The sequence below is a fragment of the Schistocerca cancellata genome, chromosome 4 (genome assembly GCF_023864275.1).
Source record: "Schistocerca cancellata isolate TAMUIC-IGC-003103 chromosome 4, iqSchCanc2.1, whole genome shotgun sequence".
NCBI classification, from domain to species: Eukaryota; Metazoa; Arthropoda; class Insecta; order Orthoptera; family Acrididae; genus Schistocerca; species Schistocerca cancellata.
In genome coordinates this window covers 581,657,502-581,683,073 of record NC_064629.1, presented here as the reverse complement: position 1 = coordinate 581,683,073, position 25,572 = coordinate 581,657,502, and the positions used below count along the sequence as shown (strand labels likewise).

At 45.0% G+C, this 25,572-nt stretch overlaps 1 protein-coding gene across 2 annotated transcripts in view; it reads right to left on the bottom strand.

Annotated features, from left to right (window-relative positions):
- The window catches only part of LOC126184761 (sulfide:quinone oxidoreductase, mitochondrial), a 101,334-nt gene that overhangs the window by 63,321 nt on the left and 12,441 nt on the right, over nucleotides 1-25,572 (bottom strand). For both annotated transcript variants that reach the window (XM_049927307.1, XM_049927308.1), the window contains exon 2: nucleotides 5,649-5,754. In XM_049927307.1, the coding sequence (XP_049783264.1) occupies nucleotides 5,649-5,754 (106 nt within the window). The remainder of the gene's footprint in view (nucleotides 1-5,648; nucleotides 5,755-25,572) is intronic.

Sequence of the window (25,572 nt, the reverse complement as noted above, 5' to 3'; positions counted from 1 at the left end):
GTGTGCGGCCTTTTGGTGGCAACATTTCATTCCCAACAAATCCTTTTCTGATGTTTAAGAAGATAGTGGACACAGACATGAAACTGTTTGAAGGCCAGGAAGTGGTTGTAAGATGGATGTCGTTTGCAGCACAGGAGGGCACAATGGTGGTCTTTAATAGCCACAGCAATTTCCGGGGTCCACTTTTTCTGGAAGGTTATCCCCCTGAAAAGCCTGGATGAAAGTGCTGGTATCAACACGATTGTCCTTAGGACCTCTCTGGGCTCGCTAGACAAAATGAATGCCCCACCGTGCCAGTTGACTCCCGAGTTCATCATCAGATTGAATGAGGTGGTCCCTGTGGAAAATAATGCCCTGTGTCATATTAAAGGACTGGTGAGGATTAATGCTCTCCACGATGTCATTTCTCTTAAGAGCTCACAGGCACAAAGCAAAGCTGATTGACTGGCAGAAGAGGTTTTACTCAGAAGGGAACCAGATTGCATATTACTAGGGGAGTCAACTTAACTATTCTTATCTTCAATGTGTTCTACAAATAAAGAGCAGTATAGTAGTGGTGAAAGTTTCCCCATCTGTCTTGGAACAAACCAAGTACGAGGCAAGGGTTTTCGCCCAAGCCAGTGTTCTTGGCCCTCCTCCCAGGGGATGGCCATCGAGGGGAAGGCTGAGGAAGCAAAAACAGGACGTGGTACCACCCACTCCAATCAGTGACTCACCCCGTGGGTGCTACCCAGCTGCAGCAAGGGCTGCCTGGCATGATAATTGTTGCCAGGACTCCCGGTGCCCCAAAACGATGAGCAACCAATCTTAGGCATACAGAAGTCAGTGACAGCTCAGGCATCAGAAGTGTGATCCCTGCATTGTTAGGGAACTCAGCCAGATGAATGCATAACAGCCCTGCCACATGCACTGGTTACTGTGCTGGTGAACTTGCAGGGGGGGGGGGGGGTAATGCTTCCTGAAATGGCTCATGCTACTGAAACAATTTAGGAAGTGAGGTCAAACCCCAAGGGACTCCAGAAAAAGCCGAAGAAAAACGGTGAGTGGAAACATGAGACAAGACTGTAAAGGAGTAGCAGAACTGAGGAAATAGCTGGGTCATCTAAAGGAAACACCAAGGAAAAAAGAGGGGGCAACAAGAGGGATGGGAGCTAGGATAGGAAAAGAGGGGACATGGGAAAGGGAATGCAGCCCAGGGGACAAGAAAAGCTGTAATAGTGTGTGCACCATACACGTAGCCACATAATACCTGTGGGCCTCCTGGAGGGGTCAAAGATGTGGAAGGAAATCAACCATGTCCTTTCAAAGAATCCCAACATTGGCATGGAGTGATTTACAGAAATTGAGGAAAACCTAAATTTGGATGATTGGACTCGAATTTGAACTGTCATCCTCCTGAATGCAAGAGCAGTAACCTCTTCAGCCACCTGACCTCATCCATAGTTTTTTCTAAATAAATGGCTTAATATTTCAAGGTGTCATTCAAGTATTCTCAAACAAAATAAAAATACATTTTTAACCCAGTCTATGGTTGGCAGAAAACATCAGGCCATAAACTTCAACAAAGAGGTGGAGGAAAATATTTTCATATTTTCATTTTTTGACTACACAGAACAATTTGTTTCTGTCATTTCAACTTTCTTGTCATCAGACTAGATACATGAAATGTTGGTTTGTCCATGAATCACTAAATGGAAAGAAATGTCCTCCTGTATTCTGCAGTATTAAATCCAAAATTTTTATTATTAGTAGGCAGTGACTACAGTTTGTATGGTCTCCAGTAGCTTGCCATATTACCACTGTTCAGTAAATAAAAAAGGGTCAGTTCAGACAAAGAGGAAGTCACTAAATGTTGAGAACCAATTACCCTTTTGATCTAAATCTTTATACAGATAAGTGTCAATAAATATCTGCTGCTGTCTGAAACAATTCTCCAACGGCCTGAGTTATAATAATAATAATAATAATAATAATAATAATAACAATAATAATAATAATGTATTAGAAAACATCAAACAACAAGTACAACAAATACTGGAACAAAATAATGTGCAATCAGAAGAAGAAGAAAATACAGTAATGAACTCGAACATCCCAGAGCAAACAAACAAAGAACAAAACGCATCAATTAAACAATCAGAGGAAAATGAAATCTTAAGACAGCCACCAGAACAAGCACAAATAGAACACGAAGTGACACACATGACAGATATAGAAGAGAAATTTCAGCTGACATATATAGAATACACAGACACAAATACAGACATTAGACCATTCTTGCATAGACCGCCAAATAACCCACAAGTCGAAACAACAGTAAAAACTATCAACACAATCATACACAACAAAATAAATGAAAACACATCTATGGAAGAGTTACAACTACTGGTTTATATAGGAGCACTCACTACACTAAATATACACACTAGGCAGAGATCAGAACCAACCAACACACAGAAGAAACCCACAAAACCAGCATGGCAACACAGGCTACAGATCAGAATAGAAAAACTGAGAAGAGACATCGGACAGCTAACACAATTTATAAGAAATGAAATGTCAGAAAAAAAAGAAAAAGGTTAGGTAAAATCTCACAACAAGAAGCGATAGAGCAATTAGATGAAAAGAAGCAGAAATTGCAAGCATTGGCCAAACGACTTAGAAGATACAAAAAAAGTGAAAATAGAAGGAAACAAAACCAAACATTCAACACAAACCAAAAGAAATTTTACCAGACAATAGATAACACACATTAAAATAGACAATCCACCAAACATAACAGACATGGAACACTTCTGGAGCAACATATGGTCAAACCCGGTACAACATAACAGGCATGCACTGTGGATACAAGCAGAAACAGACACTTACAAGATGATACCACAAATGCCTGAAGTGATAATTTTGTAACATGAAGTCACGCAAGAAATTAATTCTACTCACAATTGGAAAGCCCCTGGAAAAGATAAAATAGCAAATTTCTGGCTAAAGAAGTTCACCTCAACACATTAACATCTAACTAAATTATTTAACAGTTACATTGCAGACCCATACACATTCCCTGATACACTTACACATGGCATAACTTATCTAAAACCTAAAGATCAAGCAGACACAGCAAACCCAGCTAAATATCGCCCCATAACATGCCTACCAACAATATACAAAATATTAACTTCAGTCATTACACAGAAATTAATGACACATACAACACAGAACAAAATTATAAATGAAGAACAAAAAGGCTGTTGTAAAGGAGCACGAGGATGTAAAGAGCAACTGATAATAGATGCAGAGTTGACATATCAAGCTAAAACTAAACAAAGGTCGCTACACTACGCATACATTGATTACCAAAAAGCTTTTGATAGTGTACCCCACTCATTGTTACTACAAATATTGGAAATATACAAAGTAGATCCTAAATTGATACAGTTCCTAAACATAGTAATGAAAAATTGGAAAACCACACTTAATATCCAAACAAATTCAAATAATATCACATCACAGCCAATACAGATTAAGCATGGAATATACCAAGGAGACTCATTAAGTCCTTTCTGGTTCTGCCTTGCTTTGAACCCACTATCCAACATGCTAAATAATACAAATTATGGATACAATATTACTGGAACATACCCACACAAAATCACACATTTGCTATACATGGATGATCTAAAACTACTGGCAGCAACAAATCAACAACTCAACCAATTACTAAAGATAACAGAAGTATTCAGCAATGATATAAATATGGCTTTTGGAACAGACAAATGTAAGAAAAATAGCATAGTCAAGGGAAAACACACTAAACAAGAAGATTACATATTGGATAACCACAGCGACTGCATAGAAGCGATGGAAAAAACAGATGCCTATAAATATCTAGGGTACAGACAAAAAATAGGAATAGATAATACAAATATTACAGAAGCAATAAAAGAAAAATATAGACAAAGACTAACAAAAATACTGAAAACAGAATTGACAGCAAGAAACAAGACAAAAGCTATAAATACTTATGCTATACCAGTATTGACCTACTCATTTGGAGTAGTGAAATGGAGTAACACAGACCTAGAAGCACTCAATACACTTACACGATCACAATGCCACAAATATAGAATACATCACATACATTAAGCAACTGAAAGATTCACATTAAGCAGAAAGGAAGGAGGAAGGGGATTTATCGACATAAAAAACCTACATTATGGACAGGTAGACAATTTAAGAAACTTCTTTCTAGAACAAGCAGAAACTAGCAAAATACACAAAGCAATCACTCATATAACTACATCGGCTACACCACTGCAATTTCATAACCACTTCTACAACCCTTTAGATCACATAACATCAACAGATACAAAGAAAGTAAATTGGAAAAAGAAAACACTACATGGCAAGCACCCGTATCATCTAACACAGACACACATCGATCAAGAGGCATCCAACACATGGCTAAGAAAAGGGAATATATACAGTGAGACGGAAGGATTCATGATTGCAATACAGGATCAAACAATAAACACCAGATATTACAGCAAGCATATTATTAAAGATCCCAACACCACAACAGATTAATGCAGACTTTGCAAACAACAAATAGAAACAGTAGATCACATTACAAGTGGGTGTACGATACCAGCAAATACAGAATACCCAAGAAGACCTGACAATGTAGCAAAAATAATACATCAACAGCTTGCCTTACAACATAAACTTATAAAACAACATGTTCCCACATACAAGTATGCACCACAAAATGTACTGGAGAATGATGAATACAAATTATACTGGAACAGAACCATTATAACAGATAAAACAACACCACATAACAAACCTGACATCATACTCACCAATAAAAAGAAGAAATTAACACAACTAATTGAAATATCCATACCCAACACAACAAATATACAAAAGAAAACAGGAGAAAAAAAACTGAAAAATACATCCAACTGGCTGAGGAAGTCAAGGATATGTGGCATCAGGATAAAGTTGACATTGTACCAATTATACTATCAACTACAGGAGTCATACCACACAATATCCACCAGTACATCAATGCAATACAGCTACATCCAAACTTATATATACAACTACAGAAATCCGTAATTATTTATACATGTTCAATTACCCGAAAGTTCCTAAATGCAATATAACATATACCGTACAGTTATAAGGAAGTCACACTTGATCAAGGTCTGCGTCACTTTCCAGTTTTGACCAGACATAACGTCTGAGGAAAGAAAGAAAGAATAATAATAATAATAATAATAATAATAATGCCGTGTGACAAGGGCCTCCCGTCCGGTGCAAGTATTTCGATTTGACACCACTTCGGCAACTTGTGCGTCGATGTGGAAGAAATGATGATGATTAGGACAACACAGTGCCCAGTCCCTGAGTGGAGAAAATCTCCGACCCAGCCGAGAATCGAACCCGGGCCCTTAGGATTGACAGTCGGTCGCGCTGATCACTCAGCTACCGGGGGCCGGCCAAAATGTGTTAATAATAGTGTTCCTGTGTTTGGTCTAAACTATTAGTGCATTCCAACACTACCTTAATCAAAACCCTGCTAACTCTCCAAAGTTACACTATGCAGAACTGTTTATACTTTCAAAAGGTATGCAGATGTTACCTACTTTGGCAGCATCAAGCAGTACAACACTATGTTTTGGCAGTAATCTGCCAAACATGGCAGCTGTTGCACAGCCCGCTGATCCTGCACCCACCACCAAGAGTTTACAACTGAAACACACACATATAAACTTGTGTTGTATTTATCTTGTTTATGTGAAAATAACTGACCAGTAACACTAAACAGACATGATTTTCATGTTAAGTTACAAATTTTATTAATTGAATAATACACTGGTTTCCACTAGGTTAATTGAACAAATATCACACTAATATTTTGGCAAAAAGGTGAATTGAAAATAATGAAAAATAGCTAAAGAGTATTAGACATCACATCACATCAATAAAACGTTGAAATCATAGTCCCAAATAAAAATTTGTGTTTTGACATAAAATGTCTTTGAAATGTATGAAACTTGCATGCCATTTTGGTATAGCACGAGTAACAGACATTGTTATTACCCTGAGCAGAAATACAGTAGATAAAATTATGTATGCTGATTGTGCTGATAAACTCCATAGGAAGTGAAAGGTACTTATCCCACAAATCCACTTGGCACACAGCAAGAACCTAGGCAAAAGGGCTGCAAGCAATAGCATGCCTCCCAAGAGCATCTCAAACAATTTTAGTTTTTCTGCACTGTCTGGATAATATTTGTGACATCCCACCCTGATGTGGAACATGTCAGTAAGGTCACAAATATCATACATTTTGTATGTGAAAACATGGCTACATGCTGGCCATTTACATAACTGGATTTTTTGTTTGAATCTTAATCTAGAACAAACTTTAATAAATGTGAATCCTTGAAGCTATTTCTGTTCTTAGTGTTATACTTATGAATGCTATTATTATTTTCAAATAATGCCTAATTGTTCGTAAGGCCAGTTGTTAGTGCACCTAATTTTTTTAACAGCTGCCTACATGAAGCACGAGAACAGACACCAGATATTATCATTATTGCTATGTAATACTTGGATACATGCCATGGCACCAGGCCGCCGGCACTCGTACTTTGAATATTCGCCAACGGCATCTGCGTGGGCCGGACACATGACTTGTACACACAGCACAGCATCTGCTGTGCTGCCTACTGGAGCCTTCCTCTTTATAAGTGCAGTACAACAGGCACTTGCCCTTATATTGTGTTTATACTTATTGTCAGCAACTGCTTGTCTCAGTACCTGGATTGTTTCTATGTTTGTTTCTGTATTCTCAACTTCTGTTTGCTTGTGTTTTGAAGAAGAATAAACTTTGGTTCATTGTGACAGTGCTATTTTTGTGTCTTACAGTATGAAAGAACTGGCGACGAGTGCTGTGTTCACTTTTGCATGCTCAGTCTGCTTGTTCCTTCAATTCTCCTGTCCATGGAGGCAGTGCTCCAATCTCTCCTTGAGCAGCAGCAGCAGCAGCAGAGTCTTAAAGTTGCTATCACCAATTTGTTGTAAACATTGACCAGGCAGGTTTCCACACCATTGGCATACCTACTGCCTTTCCCCCCTTTACAATAATGTGGTCAAAGACTGGGACGCTTATGGGAAGAGACTTCAGCAACACTTCTTGCTTTTGGTATCACTGAAGCAAATGTGTAAGACTTTGTTCGTTTCTTGGATTTCTCCTCATATTTGTCAGTTAGGCCAAATCCAGGAACCTGAGTTGCTTTCGTTCGATGAAATGTGTAGTTGTTGTCCAGTTATCACCCCCCCCCCCCACACACACACACACACAGTTTGTTACTGATGGTTGTCTTGATATGTATACTGATTGGTTGGTTGGTTTAAAAGAGGGGGAAAGGGACCAAACAGCTAGGTCATCGGTCCCTTGTTCCGAATAAAACAATACCACAAGGCTGAGAATAAAACAAGCAAGACAGACGACAAAAAAATGGAGATAAAGGAAAAACCACAAGAACGACAGAAGGGCAACAAGCACTTAAAATGGAAAAAAGAGGACAAGAAAACCACAGAAATGCAAGAAACAGATAGATGTTGGAACACGATTCATGTTTTCTGTCGCACTTCACATAGTGTAGACTGGGAACTGTCTGCTAGGCATGCCCGATGTGAACTGACTAGGCACGGCCGGTGCTGCCTGAGTTGTTGTTGTTCTGCCGGCAGAGGGCGCAGCCAAATTCTCGCATGCCCTCTGGTGGACGGGACTTTACTTGCGGCAACTACTGTCCGTGACGCGCTGTGCCGATGTACGCCTCCCGCGATCTTTCTGGTGGCTACTGCAGAAGAGATTAAAATGACAAAACAGATTACCATGGCTGGCTGACCCTGAGAATAAAAAGGAGAAGCCAGCCACTCTGCAACACATTAAACCTATAACTGCTCTGGACGTGTTAACGCGTGCGCCTTTGTACCTGTCCCTGTGAGCTCTGAACGTGTTTATGCGCACCACCAGTCCTTCTACCTGGTACTCTGAACATCTATGTGTAGACACGTTCAGAGTACCTGGTAGAAGGACTGGTGGCACGTGTAAACACGTTCAGAGCACACAGGGACAGGGACAGGTACAAAGGCGCACGCATTAACACGTCCTGAGCAGTTAAAGGGTTGAAACCTCCACCCTAAAAGCACTAGGGTGGGACCAAGGACATGCACTAAAATTTAGATCAAATGATAAAAACCACCCTCACAAATAAAACATAAAACTAAATCAGCCAATGAGGCGATGTCAGATAAAATTAGCAACAATGAGTCTTAGCAACAATGAGTCCGGTAACTGAAGATTTCATTGCACAGCAGTCAAAGTGAGACAGTGCACCAAAATATGGGCCACTGTCAACTGGGCTACTCATCGACACTGAGGCGGGTCTTCATGGCACAGGAGTTAGCCGTGAGTGCCCCAAGTGTGGCCAACGTGGAGCTGGCAGAGGACCACAGAGTCCCTGCGAGAGGCCCGCATGGAGGACTGCCACACATTCATAGTCTCCTTAATAGCACACTGTTTGTTGTGTGTACTGAGACTATGCCATTCCATCTCCCAAAGCCGAAAAACGTGGCAACGTAAAAATGAATGCAGGTCAATTATTGGAATGGCGATCTCCATAAGCAGTTTCCATGTAGCCTGTTTGGCCAGCCTGTCAGCAAGCTCATTGCCTGGGATTCCGACGTGTCCTGGGGTCCACACAAACACCACTGAATGACCGGACCGTTCCAGGGCATAGATGGACTCCTGGATGGTCACTAGCATAGGATGACGAGGGTAGCACTAGTCGATAGCTTGTAGGCTGCTCAAGGAATCGGTACACAGAAGAAATGACTCCCCAGGGCATGAACGGATGTGCTCAAGAGCACGAGATACAGCCACCAGTTCTGCAGTGAAATCACTACAGCCATCAGGCAAGGAATGCTGTTCAGTATGTCCTCCATGGACATACGTGAAGCTGACGTGACCATCAGCCATCGAGCCGTCAGTGTCAATCACGTCATGGCCTCGGTACATGTCAAGAATCGAGATGAAGTGACAGCAGAAAGCCGCGGGTGATCTGAGTCCTGTGGGCCATGTGAAAGGTCCAAGCGAAGCCGCGCCCTAGGTGTACACTATGGAAGTGTACGCGAATGTACCTCAAGTATAGGTGGTAAAGGCACGGACTCCAGTTCAGATAGAAGGGATCGGCCACAAACTGCAATTGTAAGCCCTGACGTGGACCGCTGATGCGGGAGATGAACCACCGTGGGTGGGAAAAGGAGACAGTAATTCGGAGGCGCAGGAGAACTACGAACGTGAGCAACTTAACTGGCGAGCAGTTGTGCACACCTGACGTGCAATGTAGGAACTCCAGCGTCCGCAACAATGCTGATCATTGGACTCGTCCTAAAAGCTCCCGTCACTAGTCGAATGCCACAGTGGTGCACTGGGTTGAGTAAACGCAATGCTGAGGGTGCCGCCAAACCATAAATCAGACTCCCATAGTCAAGGCGGGATTGAACAAGGGCTCTGTATAGCTGCAGCAGCGTAGAGCACCCCGTTTGGTGTTGCTCAGGCAGTGGAGGGCATTGAAGTGCTGCCAGCACTTCTGCTTGAGCTGATGAAGGTGAGGAAGCCAAGTCAATCAGGTGTCGAAAACCAATCTTAAAAATAGATTACGTCTCCACTACAGTGAGGGGATCATCAGTAAGGTAAAGTTCTGGTTCTGGATGAACAGTACGACAGCGACAGAAGTGCATAACACACAACTTTGCGGCTGAAAACTGAAAGCTGTGGGCTAAAGCCCATGACTGCACCTTGTGGATGGCTTCCTGTATGCACCGTTCAGCAACACCAGTACTGGTGGTGCAATACGAAATACAGAATGGGTGAAATGGATGGCCCTACAGCTGCTGCTGGACCGTTAATGGCCACTAAAAATAGAGATACACTCTCAATACAGAGCCCTGCAAGACTCCATTCTCCTGGATAGGGGGGGGGGGGGGGGGGGGGGGGATGTATGGGAGTTGAATTTGATAAAAATCGGGAGCGGGCTTTGGATACCTCACTTGTATAATGTGTCAAGGATATGATGTTGCCAGGTGGTGTCATATGCTTTTCGTAAATCAAAAAAGATGCCAACAAGGTGTTGGTGTCTGGAAAAAGCTGTTTGGATGGCAGACTCGAGGGACATAAGATTATCTGTGGTAGAGTGACCCAGGTGGAAGCCGCCCTGGCACAGAGACAGTAGGCCACATGACTCCAGGACCCAACCCAACCACCGACACACCATAATTTCCAGCAGCTTCCAAAGAACATTGATGAGGCTGATGGGCCGATAGCTACCCACATCAAGTGGGTTTTTGCCAGGTTTGAGCACTGGTATGATGGTGCTCTCCCGTCAGTGCTATGGAAAGATGCCATCACACCAGATCCGGTTGAAGATCACGAGGAGATGTTACTTGTAGTCAGACGAGAGATGTTTAATCATCTGACTGTGGATCCGGTCTGGCCCAGGAGCTGTGTCGGGACACTGTGCAAGGGCACTGAGGAGTTCCCACTCTGTAATTGGGACGTTATAGGGTTCACTGTGGCGTGTAGTGAACGAGAGTACTTTCTCTTCCATCTGCTGTTTGAGAGTGTGAAAGGCTTGGGGGGGGGGGGGGGGGGGGGGGTAATTCTCCGATGCAGAGGCCCGAGCATAGCGCTCAGAAAAGTGCTCAGCAATCCTGTTTGTGTCGGTAGGTAACACGTCATTTATTTTAACACCAGGAACACGTGTTGGGTTCTGGTACCCAAAAACTTGTTTGATTTTTGGCCAGACTTGGGAAGATGAAATATGGCACCCAATGGTCGACACGTACCTCTTCCCACACTCCTGTTTCCGCCTTTTGATAACCTGGCGAACGTGGGCTCAGAGCTGTTCAAAGGCTATGGGGTGCTCCGAAGAAGAGTGCCACTTATGCTGCTGTAGATGTCGCCAACACTCCTTCAATAGCCTCAACGTCTTCCGGCAACCACCAAGGCACTTCGCCAGGGGCACCCTAAAGAACAAGGGACCCCGTTTTCGCTGCAGAAACGATTGTTGTAGTTACCTGCTCAACCACCACATTGATGTTACCTTGTGGGGGAGATTCAATGGTGACAGCAGAGGTAAAAGTTTCCCAGTCCGCCTTGTTTAAAGCCCATGTGGGCATGTGTTCGTGGGCCTGACGCCAGGGCAGTGACAGGAAGATGGGGAAGTGGTCTCTACCACACAGGTCATCATGTGCTCTACAGTGGATGGATGGGAGAAGGTCAGGACTGCAAACCGAGAGATCAGTGGCCAAATATGTGCCATGTGCCACACTGAAATGTGTGGCGGCCCCAGTATTTAAGAGGCAGAGGTTGAGTTGTGACAGTATAATTCCGACATCTCTGCCTCGGCCAGTAGAACTGTGTCACCCCACGAGGGGTTATGAGCATTAAAATCTCCCAAAAGTAGGAAAGGTTTAGGGAGTTGATCAATCAGTGCAGCCAATGCGTTCAGGGGTACTGCACCATCTGGAGGAAGGTATACATTGCAGACAGTTATTTCCTGCGTTGTCCTTATCCTGACAGCCACAGCTTCAAGAGGGGTTTGAAGGGGGGCACAGGTTCATTGCATACTGAGTTCAGGACATAGACACAAACTCCACCTGACACACTATTATAGTCGCTATGGTTCCTGTAATATCCCTTATAGCCACAGAGGGCAGGGGTCCGCATTGCCGGGAACCAGGTTTCCTGGAGGGAAATGCAGAAAGCAGGTGTAAAGCTTAACAGTTGCCGTAGCTCAGCCAGGTGGTGGAAAAAACCGCCGCAATTCAACTGGAGGACGATGTCATCGTGAGGGTGGGAAGGCATGAAGCGCGCAAGGAGGCAGATTATGCTTCAGGATTACCTGCTGCCTCCAACTGAGTATTTGTAGCCATTTCTGAGGTGGATGAGCAGGGTGTATATGACCCGGGAAATCCGGGAAAAACCCGGGAATTTTTCGGAATTCCGGGAATTTTTCATTGTTTTAGCTTTCAGTTAAATTTTTGCAATTTTGACTGCAGAATTGATTCTCTAGCAAAGAATGTTATTGTATCCTGCTACTGGAGAAGTATACTGCAGCAATAAAATATAAACGAGAGGGAAAAAAATAAAACTTTAGTGGCAAAGGAAATGTGCAATTTACAACAACAAAACACCGTCCACGCACAAGCGTCTGCAAATAGCAAAAATATTTCAAAGGCCGTAGGGCGCAGACTAATTCTTCGTAACAATAAACTGCTTGCTATGAGCATGACGTCACAACTGTTCACGTTAGGTTCGTTTGACCAATTGCCAGCGGTCTGTTGCGCATGTGCATTTGACTCGCGTATAAGCAGTACCTTCTCCCGCTGCTTGAAGTTTGGCTGTTAGCTGTATCAGTAGTAGCAGCAAGCAGCCAGATGCAAACGAGAAAAATTTTTCTCCCGCGCCCTAGCTGCCAGATTCACGCTTGCACAGAGTTGTCTGAGTTGTAGTGGGGAGGGGGTTAACCTCCACGTGACCCGTGTGTACGTTAAGTGATTTCGCTGCTTCTATTCGTGTACAGCTCCCACGTCATGTGAAAACAAACGGATTTCTGTGGCCGGGAGCTATCAAGTGAATTAAAATACATCCACATAATTACGGAGAGTAAAAATGTATTATTATTTTGTTTTCTGATTTGATTTGATTTGATTTCCAAGTTAGTAGCAGTCAAGCATTAATCGCCTTGCAGAACAGTGAAGTTATTTTTGCAAGTTTGCTAAAGAAATTTGGCTTTATTAATCTTTCCGCTGAGGCAATCATTTTATGCATTTTAGTGTGGTTTACGAAATTCCTATGCTCTTTGGAGTATCCTCTGATGCCCTGTTTCTTTTATGGTGTAATGTAAGCTCTGTTAGTGCTTTATACACACGAACATGCGGGCTTCCTACACCACTACAGTTGCACACGCACAATAATGCCTGTTTCCTGGCGCTCTCTGGCAACTGGTAAATCGAACCTATTTGTAACAGTCTCCGGATAGTATTGCGAACGGTGGTTATAAAAGTGTTACTTTCAAAGAAAATTTATTTTTACGCAACATGAATTTTGTTATGTGTGAGAAAGTGGGATGGATATCTAAATCACAGAGCGTTCGAAACTGAACAGTTTGAGGACCAGCCACTTAACAAGAATTTCGAGCCGAGACATTTATGTCAGAATTTTAAATTTACTGGCACATGTGTGTGATGTATCTTAAAGTATAATCTTAGAGACCAAAATCATATGTGAAAGCTTAGCTTTTCTTGTAGATGTACGGTACTGTGTACATTAATGTAAACCGTTAACTCTTCCTCATGCGTGTTCGCGCTATGTAACCAGTGATCTTGCTATTGGCTGACTATAACAGGTGTACTATGTTTTGAATAGCTGCTGTCATTGGCTGGCGAAATCTCGTGGCTTGAGATATGACTCGCTTACAGAAGGACATCGCAACCTCGGTTTCAACGCTCCGGAACTAACGCGCAGTGTTTGGTGCAATTCGAATTTATACTTTCGTAATACGAAAATATGCAGCGTATATGTTGCTGCAAATCAAAGGTCTTTCCAAAACTTCTCCCCTTTTTTTTAATTAAAAGTCTCTCCAAAACTTACCTGCCCCGTCTTTTTTTTTCCGGGAAGTTCTACGCGATTGTATAAAACATTAACCATTCAAAGGATTGATAAGTTTTACTGTTCCGAGGGAAAATCTGCGGAAAACCTACTGTCACTTAGCACAGAAAAAGTGTATTTTCGCACAGGAAAAAGCATATTTTTTAAACGGGATATCCGTGAGAAATCCTGGAATTTTTTTTTTCCTTGTCCCTGTATACACCCTGATGAGGCATGAGTGAGATCCACATCCACAAGGGACGCTAAGATCTCCATGCCTCCTCAGATGCAGAACTGATAGCGAGTGGTGGTGTTGGAGCCACCAGAGGGTCCTCTTTCTAAGCAGACTTCTTAATTTGCTTGCTCTCTCGCTTCTCTTTAGAGGCTCGCTGGGAAGATTTCTCCAAAGCAGCTTCAGGCATGGAGGAAGACCATGAAGCTCTTCGTCCAGCAGCTTTTGGCTCCTTGAGCCACTGGCAAGTGTCCGCTGTGGCATTAGTGGAGACCTGCGAAGAGAGGGACCCAAGGGACCCCTTCTGCACGAGAGGAGGCTGTTGCTTCTCTGGTAGGGAGCAGCGGACCGATGTCCCCTGCCTTTGGGGCGGGCCTTGCTCCCAAAGTAGGTGCTTTGGGAGCAACAGAGGAAGATTTGCCCCCCCTACCACCAAGGGGGCAGATGTATTCTGGTGGCCCAGAGGGTCCACTGTTCATGGCACAGAGTGAGGAACCAGTGGCACTTGGGACGGCGACAGTAATGTAGCTGCAGCATATGTTGACGTTGACTGAATGGGGTGTAATCTTTCGAATTTATGTTTATCCTCTGTGTAAGTCAACCAGTCCACCAGTCCACGGTCTTGTATTCCATAACTTTCCGCTCCTTTTGGAGTACGGGGCAGTCTGGCGAGCAGGGGGAGTAGTCCTCTTCACAGTTGATGCAAGTGTGTTTTTTTTTTTTTTTTTTTTTTTTTTTAGGGCGCAAAACTGCTATGGTCATTAGCGCCCAGCCCGTGACTTAAGACAGTAAAAAACCGAAATTGAAAACCAGCAGCAATGGGAACAAACTCATAAAATTGGAGAAACTAAAAGTAGAAAGAATGCTTAAAAATCCACTACAGACAGGGGGTGGTTGTCCCCCCAAAAAAAACTTCAAATGACTGACGTCATTTCACTGTCACTAATAAACTGGAGAACGCGGTCGGCTGAGCGCGTGTCATCTGCTAAAATCGACGATAGATCAGGCGATAGCTGTAGACGGGAGCGTAACGGATTAAAATAGGGGCATTCAATTAAAAGGTGTCTGACCGTCCACGGCTGAGAGCAGTGGGGACAGAGTGGAGGAGGATCACTGCTTAAAAGATGTCTATGGCTAAAAAGATAGTGCCCTATCCGGAGTCTAGCTAAAATTACCTCCTCCCGACGACGCGTTCGGGAGGAAGAGGTCCAAGCGCAAGGAAGGGCTTTCACTTCCCGCAATTTATTACGGGGAAGTGTTGACCAATGCGCATGCCATAAATGAGCAACTTGGCGACATAAACCGCTCCGTAGATCGGTGAAGGGAAGCGACTGAATAGCTGGCCGAGGAAGAGAGACTGCAGCCTTGGCCGCCATATCGGCCGCCTCATTCCCACAGATACCAGCGTGTCCCGGGAGCCAGAGGAACGCCACCGAGACGCCCCCCAGGTGGAGCAAGCGCAGACAGTCCTGAATCCAGTGGACCAGAGGGTGCACAGGGTAAAGAGCTTGGAGACTGAGGAGAGAGCTGAGAGAATCGGAGCAGATAACGTACTGTATCCGCTGATGGCGGCGGATGTAGTGGACAGCCTGGAGAACAGCATAAAGCTCCGCAGTATAAACCGAACACTGGTCGGGAAGTCGAAAGCGATTTGGGGTGTCGCCAACAATATAGGCACTCCCTACACCTAACGATGTTTTCGAGCCGTCGGTGTAAATAAATGTGGCGTCCGTCATTTGTGCACACAGAGCAGCAAATGCCCGACGATAAACAAGTGTAGGGGTACCATCCTTGGGAAATTGACAAAGGTCACGGAGCAGGCAGATCTGGGGACGGAGCCAAGGCGGTGCTGTACCCCAAGTTGTCAAGAAGGTTTTCGGAAAGCGGCAGGAAAGAGAATGGAGCAATTGACGGAAGCGGACTCCCGGGGGTAGTAGGGAGGAGGAGCGGCCTGCATACCCTACATCAAAGGAGGCGTCGAAAAAAAGATCATGGGCTGGATTAGCAGGCATGGAAGACAGATGGCTAGCATAACGACTCAGGAGGACTGCTCGCCGATTGGACAGCGGAGGTTCAGCAGTCTCAGCATAAAGGCTTTCCACAGGGCTAGTGTAAAAAGCTCCAGACACTAAACGTAATCCACGGTGGTGGATAGAGTCGAGACGCCGAAGAATAGACGGCTGAGCAGAGGAGTAGACTATGCTTCCGTAATCCAATTTCGAGCGCACTAAGGTGCGATAGAGGCGGAGAAGGACCACTCGGTCCGCTCCCCAGGAGGTACCATTCAGGACACGGAGGGTGTTAAGCGATCGCAGACAGCGAGCCGAAAGATAGGAAACGTGGGAGGACCAGCACAGTTTTCTGTCAAACATAAGACCCAAGAATTTAGCGACGTCTGAAAACGGAAGGTTGACAGGACCTAGATGTAAGGAGGGCGGAAGAAACTCCTTACGTCGCCAAAAATTGACACAAACGGTCTTACTGGGTGAGAAACGGAAGCCGGTTTCGATGCTCCACGAGTGGAGGCGATCGAGACATCCTTGAAGACGTCGTTCAAGAAGGCTGGTCCGTTGAGAGCTGTAGTAGATCGCAAAATCGTCCACAAAGAGGGAGCCCGAGACATCAGGAAGGAGACAATCCATAATTGGATTTATGGCGATGGCAAACAGTACAACACTCAGCACAGATCCCTGGGGTACCCCGTTTTCTTGGGAGAAAGTACGGGAGAGAGTAGTGTTCACCCGCACCCTAAAAGTGCGCTCTGCCATAAATTCGCGAAGAAAAAGGGGCAGCTGGCCTCGAAAGCCCCAAGAGAACAGTGTGCGGAGGATGCCTGTCCTCCAACAGGTATCGTATGCTCTCTCCAGATCAAAAAATATTGCTACCGTTTGGCGTTTCCGGAGAAAATTGTTCATGATATAAGTGGAGAGAGCAACAAGATGGTCCACGGCAGAACGATGCTTCCGAAATCCGCATTGGGCTGGTGTTAAAAGACTGCGGGATTCCAGCCACCAAGCTAAACGGTAATTCACCATACGCTCCAAAACCTTACAGACACTACTCGTGAGAGAAATGGGGCGATAGCTAGAGGGGAGATGTTTGTCCTTTCCAGGTTTCGGAACGGGAACGACAATAGCTTCCCGCCACCGTTTGGGAAAGGTACTGTCGGTCCAAATTCGATTATAAAGGCGAAGGAGGTAACGCAGACTAGGGGTTGATAAATGCAGCAACATTTGGACATGGATACCATCCGGTCCTGGGGCGGAGGAGCGAGAAGATGAGAGGGCATGTTGGAGTTCCCGCATGGAGAAAACAGTATTGTAGCTTTCGTGATTTTGAGAGGAGAAAGCAAGAGGTCGCACTTCCGCTGCACATTTCTTCGGGAGAAACGCTGGCGGGTAATTTGAAGAGCTCGAAATCTCAGCAAAGTGCTGACCCAACGAGTTAGAAATTGCGACGGGGTCCACTAAGGTATCATGCGCGACAGTGAGCCCAGAGACCGGGGAGAAACTAGGCGCGCCTGAGAACCGTCGAAGCCGACTCCAAACTTCCGAGGAGGGAGTGAAGGTGTTAAATGAGCTAATAAGGAATTTCCAGCTTGCCTTCTTGCTATCACGGATGACGTGACAGCATCGCGCACGGAGCTGCTTATAGCGGATACAGTTGGCCAAAGTAGGATGGTGACGGAAAATGCGAAGAGCACGTCGCCGCTCACGTATTGCGTCACGGCATGCCTCGTTCCACCAAGGAACTGGGGGGCGCCGGGGCAATTCGGAGGTGCGTGGTATTGAACGTTCCGCAGCTGTAAGCATAACGTCGGTAATGTGTGTGACCTCATCGTCGACGCTGGGAAAGCGACGGTCATCGACTGTCGCGAGAGACGAAAAAAGTGTCCAATCGGCTTGGGCAAACTTCCAGCGTCGCGGGCGCATATATGGCAGTTGAGGCTGCAGTATGAGGACACATGGAAAGTGGTCACTTGAGTGTGTATCATCAAGGGCGAACCATTCGAAGCGCCGAGCTAGCGGAACAGTACCGACCGCAAGGTCCAAATGAGATGAAGTTGTCGTGGAGGCAGACAAAAATGTGGGTACCCCAGTGTTGAGGCAAACTAGATCCGCTTGGTGGAAGACGTCTAGCAATATGGAGCCACGTGGACAAGGATGTGGAGATCCCCAAAGCGGGTGGTGGGCATTGAAGTCCCCAACCAGCAAATAGGGGGGTGGAAGCTGACCAAGAAGATGAAGGAGATCAGCTCGTGCCATTGGTGTGGACGATGGAATGTATACAGTACAAAGAGAGAACGTGTATCCGGAAAGGGAAAGATGGACGGCGACAGCTTGGAAGGAAGTGTTTAAGGGGATTGGGTGATAATGGAGAGTATCATGGAGAAGAATCATGAGTCCTCCATGGGCTGGAGAGCCTTCAACAGAGGGGAGATCATATCGGACGGACTGAAAATGAGGGAGAACAAAGCGGTCATGGGGACGCAGCTTTGTTTCCTGAAGACAGAAGATGACCGGCGAGTAGGATCGTAAGAGGATCGACAATTCATCCCTATTGGCTCGAATGCCGCGGATATTCCAGTGGATAATGGACATGGGGTGAACAGAAAATGGAGGAATGTGACCAAAGTTGCTGTCAAGTCAAAGACTGCTCGGAGCTAGCGACCGACACCATGGAATGGCAGTCAGCTGAAGACAGAAGATCCTGATCCATAGGTTGGTCAGGAGCAGCTCCTGCCACCAGCGATCGGCCGGTTGACTGGCCACCAGCAGTGCGCCTCGGCGACACAGAAGACGGCCGAGGGCGATTTCCGCCAGGTGGTGCTGTAGATGGGACACGCCGTGGCGGAGAAGGAGAGGAACTGGGTTTCTTCGTAGCCTTCTTGGAAGAATGATGTTTAGATGAAGGAGGAACCGATGGTTGTGAAGTTGCGGAACGTAAAAACTCTTCACGAGTATGCTCTTTTTTCGAAGACTTGGCGTCCGACTTTTGGGCTCGAGATTTAGCAGAACCCGACGAAGGGTGAGCCATAGAGTGGGCAGGCGAAAGTGGTGAGGTTGAACGAGCGATCTTTGCGCTGGCCGATCTGACGACCGTGGCACTAAAGGTGAGGTCACAAGTCTGCGTGGCCGCCTCCTTTGTTGGCCGAGGAGAAGCAAGGACAGTGCTGTATTTTCCTGTCTGAGGCACGGTGGGCTTGCGACTGGCGAATAATTTTCGAGCAGCAAAGGTCGACACCTTTTCCTTCACTCTTATTTCCTGGATGAGCTTTTCGTCCTTAAAAACGGGGCAATCTCGAGAGGAAGCAGGGTGGTCACCCATACAGTTGATGCAGCGAGGGGATGGAGGTGGACAAGCACCCTCATGGGCCTCCTTGCCACACGTAACACATTTGGCCGGATTGGAACAGGACTGGCTGGTGTGATTGAACCGCTGACATCGATAGCAACGTGTAGGGTTTGGGACGTAAGGGCGAACGGAAATTATCTCATAGCCTGCTTTGATTTTCGATGGGAGTTGAACTTTATCAAATGTCAAGAAGACAGTGCGGGTTGGAATGATGTTCGTGTCAACCCGTTTCATAACTCTATGAACTGCCGTGACGCCCTGGTCAGACAGATAGTGCTGAATTTCTTCGTCAGACAATCCATCGAGGGAGCGTGTATAAACGACTCCACGCGAGGAATTTAAGGTACGGTGCGGTTCCACCCGTACAGGGAAGGTGTGGAGCAGAGAAGTACGCAGCAATTTTTGTGCCTGGAGGGCACTGTGTGTTTCTAACAACAGGGTGCCATTCCGTAATCTGGAACAAGACTTTACAGGACCTGCAATTGCGTCGACACCTTTCTGAATAATGAAAGGGTTGACTGTGGAGAAGTCGTGACCTTCATCAGACCGAGAAACAACAAGGAACTGTGGCAACGATGGAAGAATCGTCTGTGGCTGAGACTCAGTATACTTACGTTTGTGAGCAGACATAGTGGAAGGTGAGGAAACCATTGCGGAAGAATCCCCCATGATTACCGGCGTCTCCGATGGCGCGCTCCTCCCTTGTGGGGGCCCTCTCTGAGGGCACTCCCGCCTTAAGTGATTGTTCACACCTCAGGTCACACCTCCCGACAAACGGACGGACGGACCAATCGGCACTTTCGGAAGGTATCAGCTCGGGTAATCACCCCTCCCTGGGCCTGGCCGTTACCAGGGGGTACGTACGTGTCCTACCTGTCTACCCGGGGCGGGGAATTACGCGTTACCCCGTCACCGGCTACGCACAAAAGGCGTGGGTCGGCCTTCAGACACGCACAGGGAGGAAGAAAGATCAAGGGAAAGGAAAGAAGAGAGGTCTCAAACGCCGCAGCGGAGAAAAGGGAAAGAGAAGAGGTAAGGAAAAAGAGAAGGACAAAGGAAGAAAGAAGACATAAAAGCAAGGAAGGCGAAGAATGCAGTACATTTACGAGCGTCCGTCTCCAGACGTAGGCACAAACCATACTCCCAGATGGGGAGAAAGGGAAGGAAAGAGCCAGAGGTGAGGGGAGGAGGGGCGAAGATAGGGATGGGGAAGGATGCGGAAAGGGAAGGTATGCAGCCCGGAAAGGAAGGAAGGCCACATTAGCTCGGGGTCCCGTGCTCGCTACGCACGTATCCACAAGAGTGTTGTGGACCCCCTGGGGGGGGCAAGTGTGGGTGGTGCACATGGAGTATCTATGTGCAATGGACGTCCACAGTCTCGATATGTGGCCCTGGATGTGCAGCGGGAAGACATGTGCCCGAACTTCCATCACTTAAAGCACCGCCTGGGGGGAAGGACATATGGTTTAACATCACAGCGGTAAACCATGACCTTGACCTTTTCAGGCAATGAATCACCCTCAAAGGCCAAGATGAAGGCACTGGTAGCAACCCTGTTGTCTTTGGGTCTCCTGTACATGCGCCGGATGAAATGAACACCCCCATCATTCTAAATTGGTGCGAAGCTTGTCGTCAGACTGCAAGAGGAGGTCACGGTGGGAAATAATCCCCTGGACCATGTTGAGGATTTTATGGGGAGTGACAGAAACAGGAACATCACATAGCTTGTCACAGGCGAGTAACGCTCGGGACTGGGCTGGGGATGCTGTCTGAATCAAGACTACACTGTTTCACATCTTGGACAGCGCTGTCACTTCTCCAAACTTATCCTCAAGATGTTCAACAAAAAAACTGAGGCTTTGTCAGTAAAAAAAAAGTCCCCATCGGTTCTGCTACAGAATAGAAACTGAGGCGAATATGGCTCTCTCCATTCTGTAGCCCTACATTCCTCCCATGGTGCAGCGAGGGAGGGAAACTATTTAGGGTTATACCTGTCGGTGTTGTATTCTATCTTGCCCTCCTTAGAGACTGCTGGTGTCGTACAGTCACCAGCAAGAGATGGCTTAGTCCGCTTCACTGTGGGTCATCCGCTGTCATGCCACCCACTCCGACCAGGGGCTCTCCCCACGGGCGCCACCCAGCCACAGCAAAGGCCAACTGGCATGATGGCCATTGCCGGGAGTCCTGATGCCCCAGGAAGACAGGCATGTACTCCTTGGCATACATGGAGAGTTTACAGCTCAGGCATCAGTAATGTGATCCCTGTGTTGTCAGGAGGCTACCACCAAATGGGTACATGACGGCCCCACCACAATGGACTGGGTACCATGCTCGATATTGGGTGCAGAGAAATCCAATATTGTCATGGAGGCGAAAGAGGACAGGAGACAACAGAAGAAGATGTCATATCCAGGAAAGTGTCCTTACCCACTTGCCCACTTCTGTAGAATTTTGAAAGTGGCAGGTCAAACCATAGAATGGGACCTGAACTCACAATCAAGCTACAGTAGCCCATTACAAACAGTATTGTAAGGTGCTTAAAAATGTTATTAGGGAAGCAAAGAGTATGTGGTATGCAAATAGAACAGTTAATTCACAGGATAAAATTAACCATATGGTCAGTTGTGAAACAAGTTTCTGATCAGCAGCACAAGGTGGACAATATAATGTCAGTTCACAGTAAAAATGTTTCTGTTACTGACAAATCAGATACATGTACAGTATTTAACAATCATTTTCTGAGCATTGCTGGTGAATTAAAAAAAAAAGAATTAGTTTCTATGGGGAATCATAACTTTCTTGGCAAATGCCTTTCCGAGATTAATGTCTGAAATACTCCTCTGTGATACAGACAAGGGGGAGATTGAGTCAATAATTAAATCACTGAAGACTAAGGACTCTCATTGTTATGATGGAGTGTTTAGCAGAATATTAAAGTACCGTGCTGCACATGTTAGCCATGTATTTAGCCATATTTGTAATTTTTCCTTTAGGAATGGTCAGTTTCCTGAGCAATTAAAGTACTCATTAGTAAAGCCGCTTTATAAAAAGGGAGAAAGGGATAATGTAGACAATTTTAGACCTATTTGTATGCCATCAGTGTTCGCAAAAGTTATTGAAAAGACTGTGTATGTAAGGATAATTGATCATTTTATATCACACGATTTGCTATCAAATGTACAGTTCGGCTTTAGAAGTCGTTTAACAACTGAAAATGCTATATTCTCTTTTCTCTGTGAGGTACTGGATGGGCTAAACAAAAGGTTTCGAATGCTTGGCATATTTTTTGATTTAACTAAGGTATTTGATTGTGTTGATCACAAAATATTGCTCCAGAAGTTGGACCATTACAGCTCACAATTGGTTCACCTCTTACTTTAGCAACAGGCAGCAAAAGGTCATTATTCACAATGTTGATAACGGCTGTGATGTGGGGTCTGAGTGGGGTACTGTCAAGTGAGGGATGCCCCAGGGATCAGTGTTGGGGCCACTCCTGTCCCTTATTTATATAAATGTTGGTAGTAAAGGATGTTGCGTCCAACAATGGCCCCGTTTCAAATAGAGCAGTTCATGACCTAAGTTCATGGCTTGTAAAAAATAAACTAACGCTAAATCACAGTAAGACTCATTTTTTTTTACAGTTTCTAACACACAATTCAACAAAACCTGATGTTTTAATTTCACAGAACAGGCATATGATCAGTGAAACTGGACAGTTCAAATTTCTAGGTGTTCAGATAGATAGTAAGCTGTCGTGGATCTTGTTCAAAGGATCTTGTTCAAAGACTTAATACTGCCATTTTTACTATTCAAACCATATCAGGAGTGAGTGATCGTTCAACACGAAAATTAGTCTAATTTGATTATTTTCATTCACTTATGTCATATGGTGTTGTATTTTGGGGTAACTCTTCCCATTCTAAAAGGATATTTTTGGCTCAGAAACGGGCGGTTCGGGTAATAAGTGGTTTGAGTTCACGAACCTCTTGTCATTTCTTGTTACCAATATTAGTTTATTGCCAAGAATAAGGAGCTTTCACTCGGTTAATACTCGGCAAAAATCAAACCTGCATTTGGATCAGACTTCCTTAACTCTTGTGCAAAAAGGTGTGCAGTATACTGCTGTATCCATTTTCAATAAGCTGCCTCTCAAATTCAAAAATCTTAACAGTAATCCATGTGCTTTCAAATCGAAACTGAAGAGTTTTATCATGGGTCACTCCTTCTATTCTGTTGAAGAGTTCCTTGAAAAATTAAGCTGATTCTTATTGTATTGCAGATAGCGTTTACTTAAACTTATGGATTGACTTTTTTCAGTTTCATGAACATTTATTTTTATCTGTTATTACTTCTATGTTGTAATTTAATTTCATGTATTGACATATTCTATGACCTTGGAGATTTGCTCCTCAGTTTGGTCCTACAGAACTTGACGTGTAAAAAAAAAAAAAAAAACTCGTAGGACCGAAGAGTGTGAGGCTCCTTTTAGTTGCCTCTTATGACAGGCAGGAATACCTTAGGCCTATTCTAATCCCCGAACCTGCAGGTGGGATATGTATGCTGATTCTATGGTTGTGGCGCCATCATGCGGTTGGCTCCTGACAAAAAGGTGCGTCAACACATACTACAGTGTGACAATCCAGCTTTTGCTAAAGTGTTAAATATTGCTCAATCTTTTGAGGTATCTCATGCTGCTGGTGATCAGACTGAGGCTTGATGCAACATCGCCGCAGTGGTTCCTGTTCCTGGCCATCGAGCATTTGTCAGTGCTCAGGTGGTGCAAATGTAGCTTCCTCACTGCGCAGGACTGCTGTGTGTCCCACAATAACCACAGCAACGGCAGCAGTTTGTGCTCTCATCTTGCCCATACTGTTTAGTGCAAGATGACAGAACCACGGGCCCTTAAGCACTGGGTGACGTGAAATAACGGTTGGAAAAAAGGGCATATTGTGTCAGAGTCATTCCCAGCCCCTTCCTGTGGACATTGACATCTATCTTAGTTGTGTGTCTCCAGTGATTATAACTCAGACCAAAATGTTTACTGAAGTATGAGTGATGGACAATGTGCTCAGCCTAAAGATGGATACAGGTGCAACCGTAACTACTGAACTCAAAAATTTATGTGGTTTTGTCTCTGGTTACTTGACATTCGGTGAGTTACAACAAGCAGCACACTACAGTTTTGGGGCAATTTGTAGCTCCAATTACGTATAAATATCTGGCTCATTCCTTGACTTTTTCGGTAGTGGATGATGCTCATACCATGAATTTGTTCAGTTTGTATACTTTCAGTGCTTTTGGTTTTTCCATTTCGGATACAGTGTACCTGGTTTCTGACAAGGTCCCTAACCAGCAGTTAGATTCTCTGTGTTCCAAGTTTCTCAGATGGGTTAAGTTGTGCCACTAATTTTGTGGCCCACATTACACTGAAACCTACTGTGCAACTGCACTTTCTCCATACGCACCCTATTCCGATGGTTTTGTGTGATCAAGTGAAATCTGAATTAGGCAGGATGGTGTTCTTGGAGGTTATACAGCATGTTGCATCAAGCAAGTGGTCTAAACGCTCAATTTATCATTGACACCCACCCTTTGCCCTGTCCAGATGAGTTATTGGCTAAACTCTCTGGGGACAAGTTTTTTCCAAAACTGATATATTTGAAGCCTACTTACAGGTTCCATCGGATGAGAACGCTAAATGGCTCCTTGTGACTAACACACCCTTTGGGTTGTACCAGTATCAGTGCCTCCCATTTAGTGTGACTAGCATCCTGGCGATTTTTCAGCATTTTCTGGAAGAACCGACAATGTCCGTTCAGGGGTTTATCAACCTTCTCTATGACATCATCGTGACGGGTGCATCCACAGAATTGCATTTACATAACCTATGTTCATTGTTCACGGTCTTACATACTGCAAGGTTGAAATGCAACTTTTTTTCAGCCAGGCATTGTGTATTTGGGTTTTGAGGTTTCTAAGGATGGTGGTAAGCCTTTATGTCATCTTGTTGTGGTCACAGTTCTCCCCTAAAATGTCAAAGAACTCAAATTGTTTTGAGGTTAAATTGCTTACTATCACATTTATTCCGGGTGTGGCTGCATTGACCTACCCCATCTACAAGGTACTCCACAAGAACTTTCATTTTTAGTGGAAGCTGATTATACTCTGTCCCTTGTTTGGCTGCTTTCCATCCTGGCCACCACCTGGTTTTGGCTACAGGCACCTCTCAGTATGGACTCATGGCCATTCTCTCACA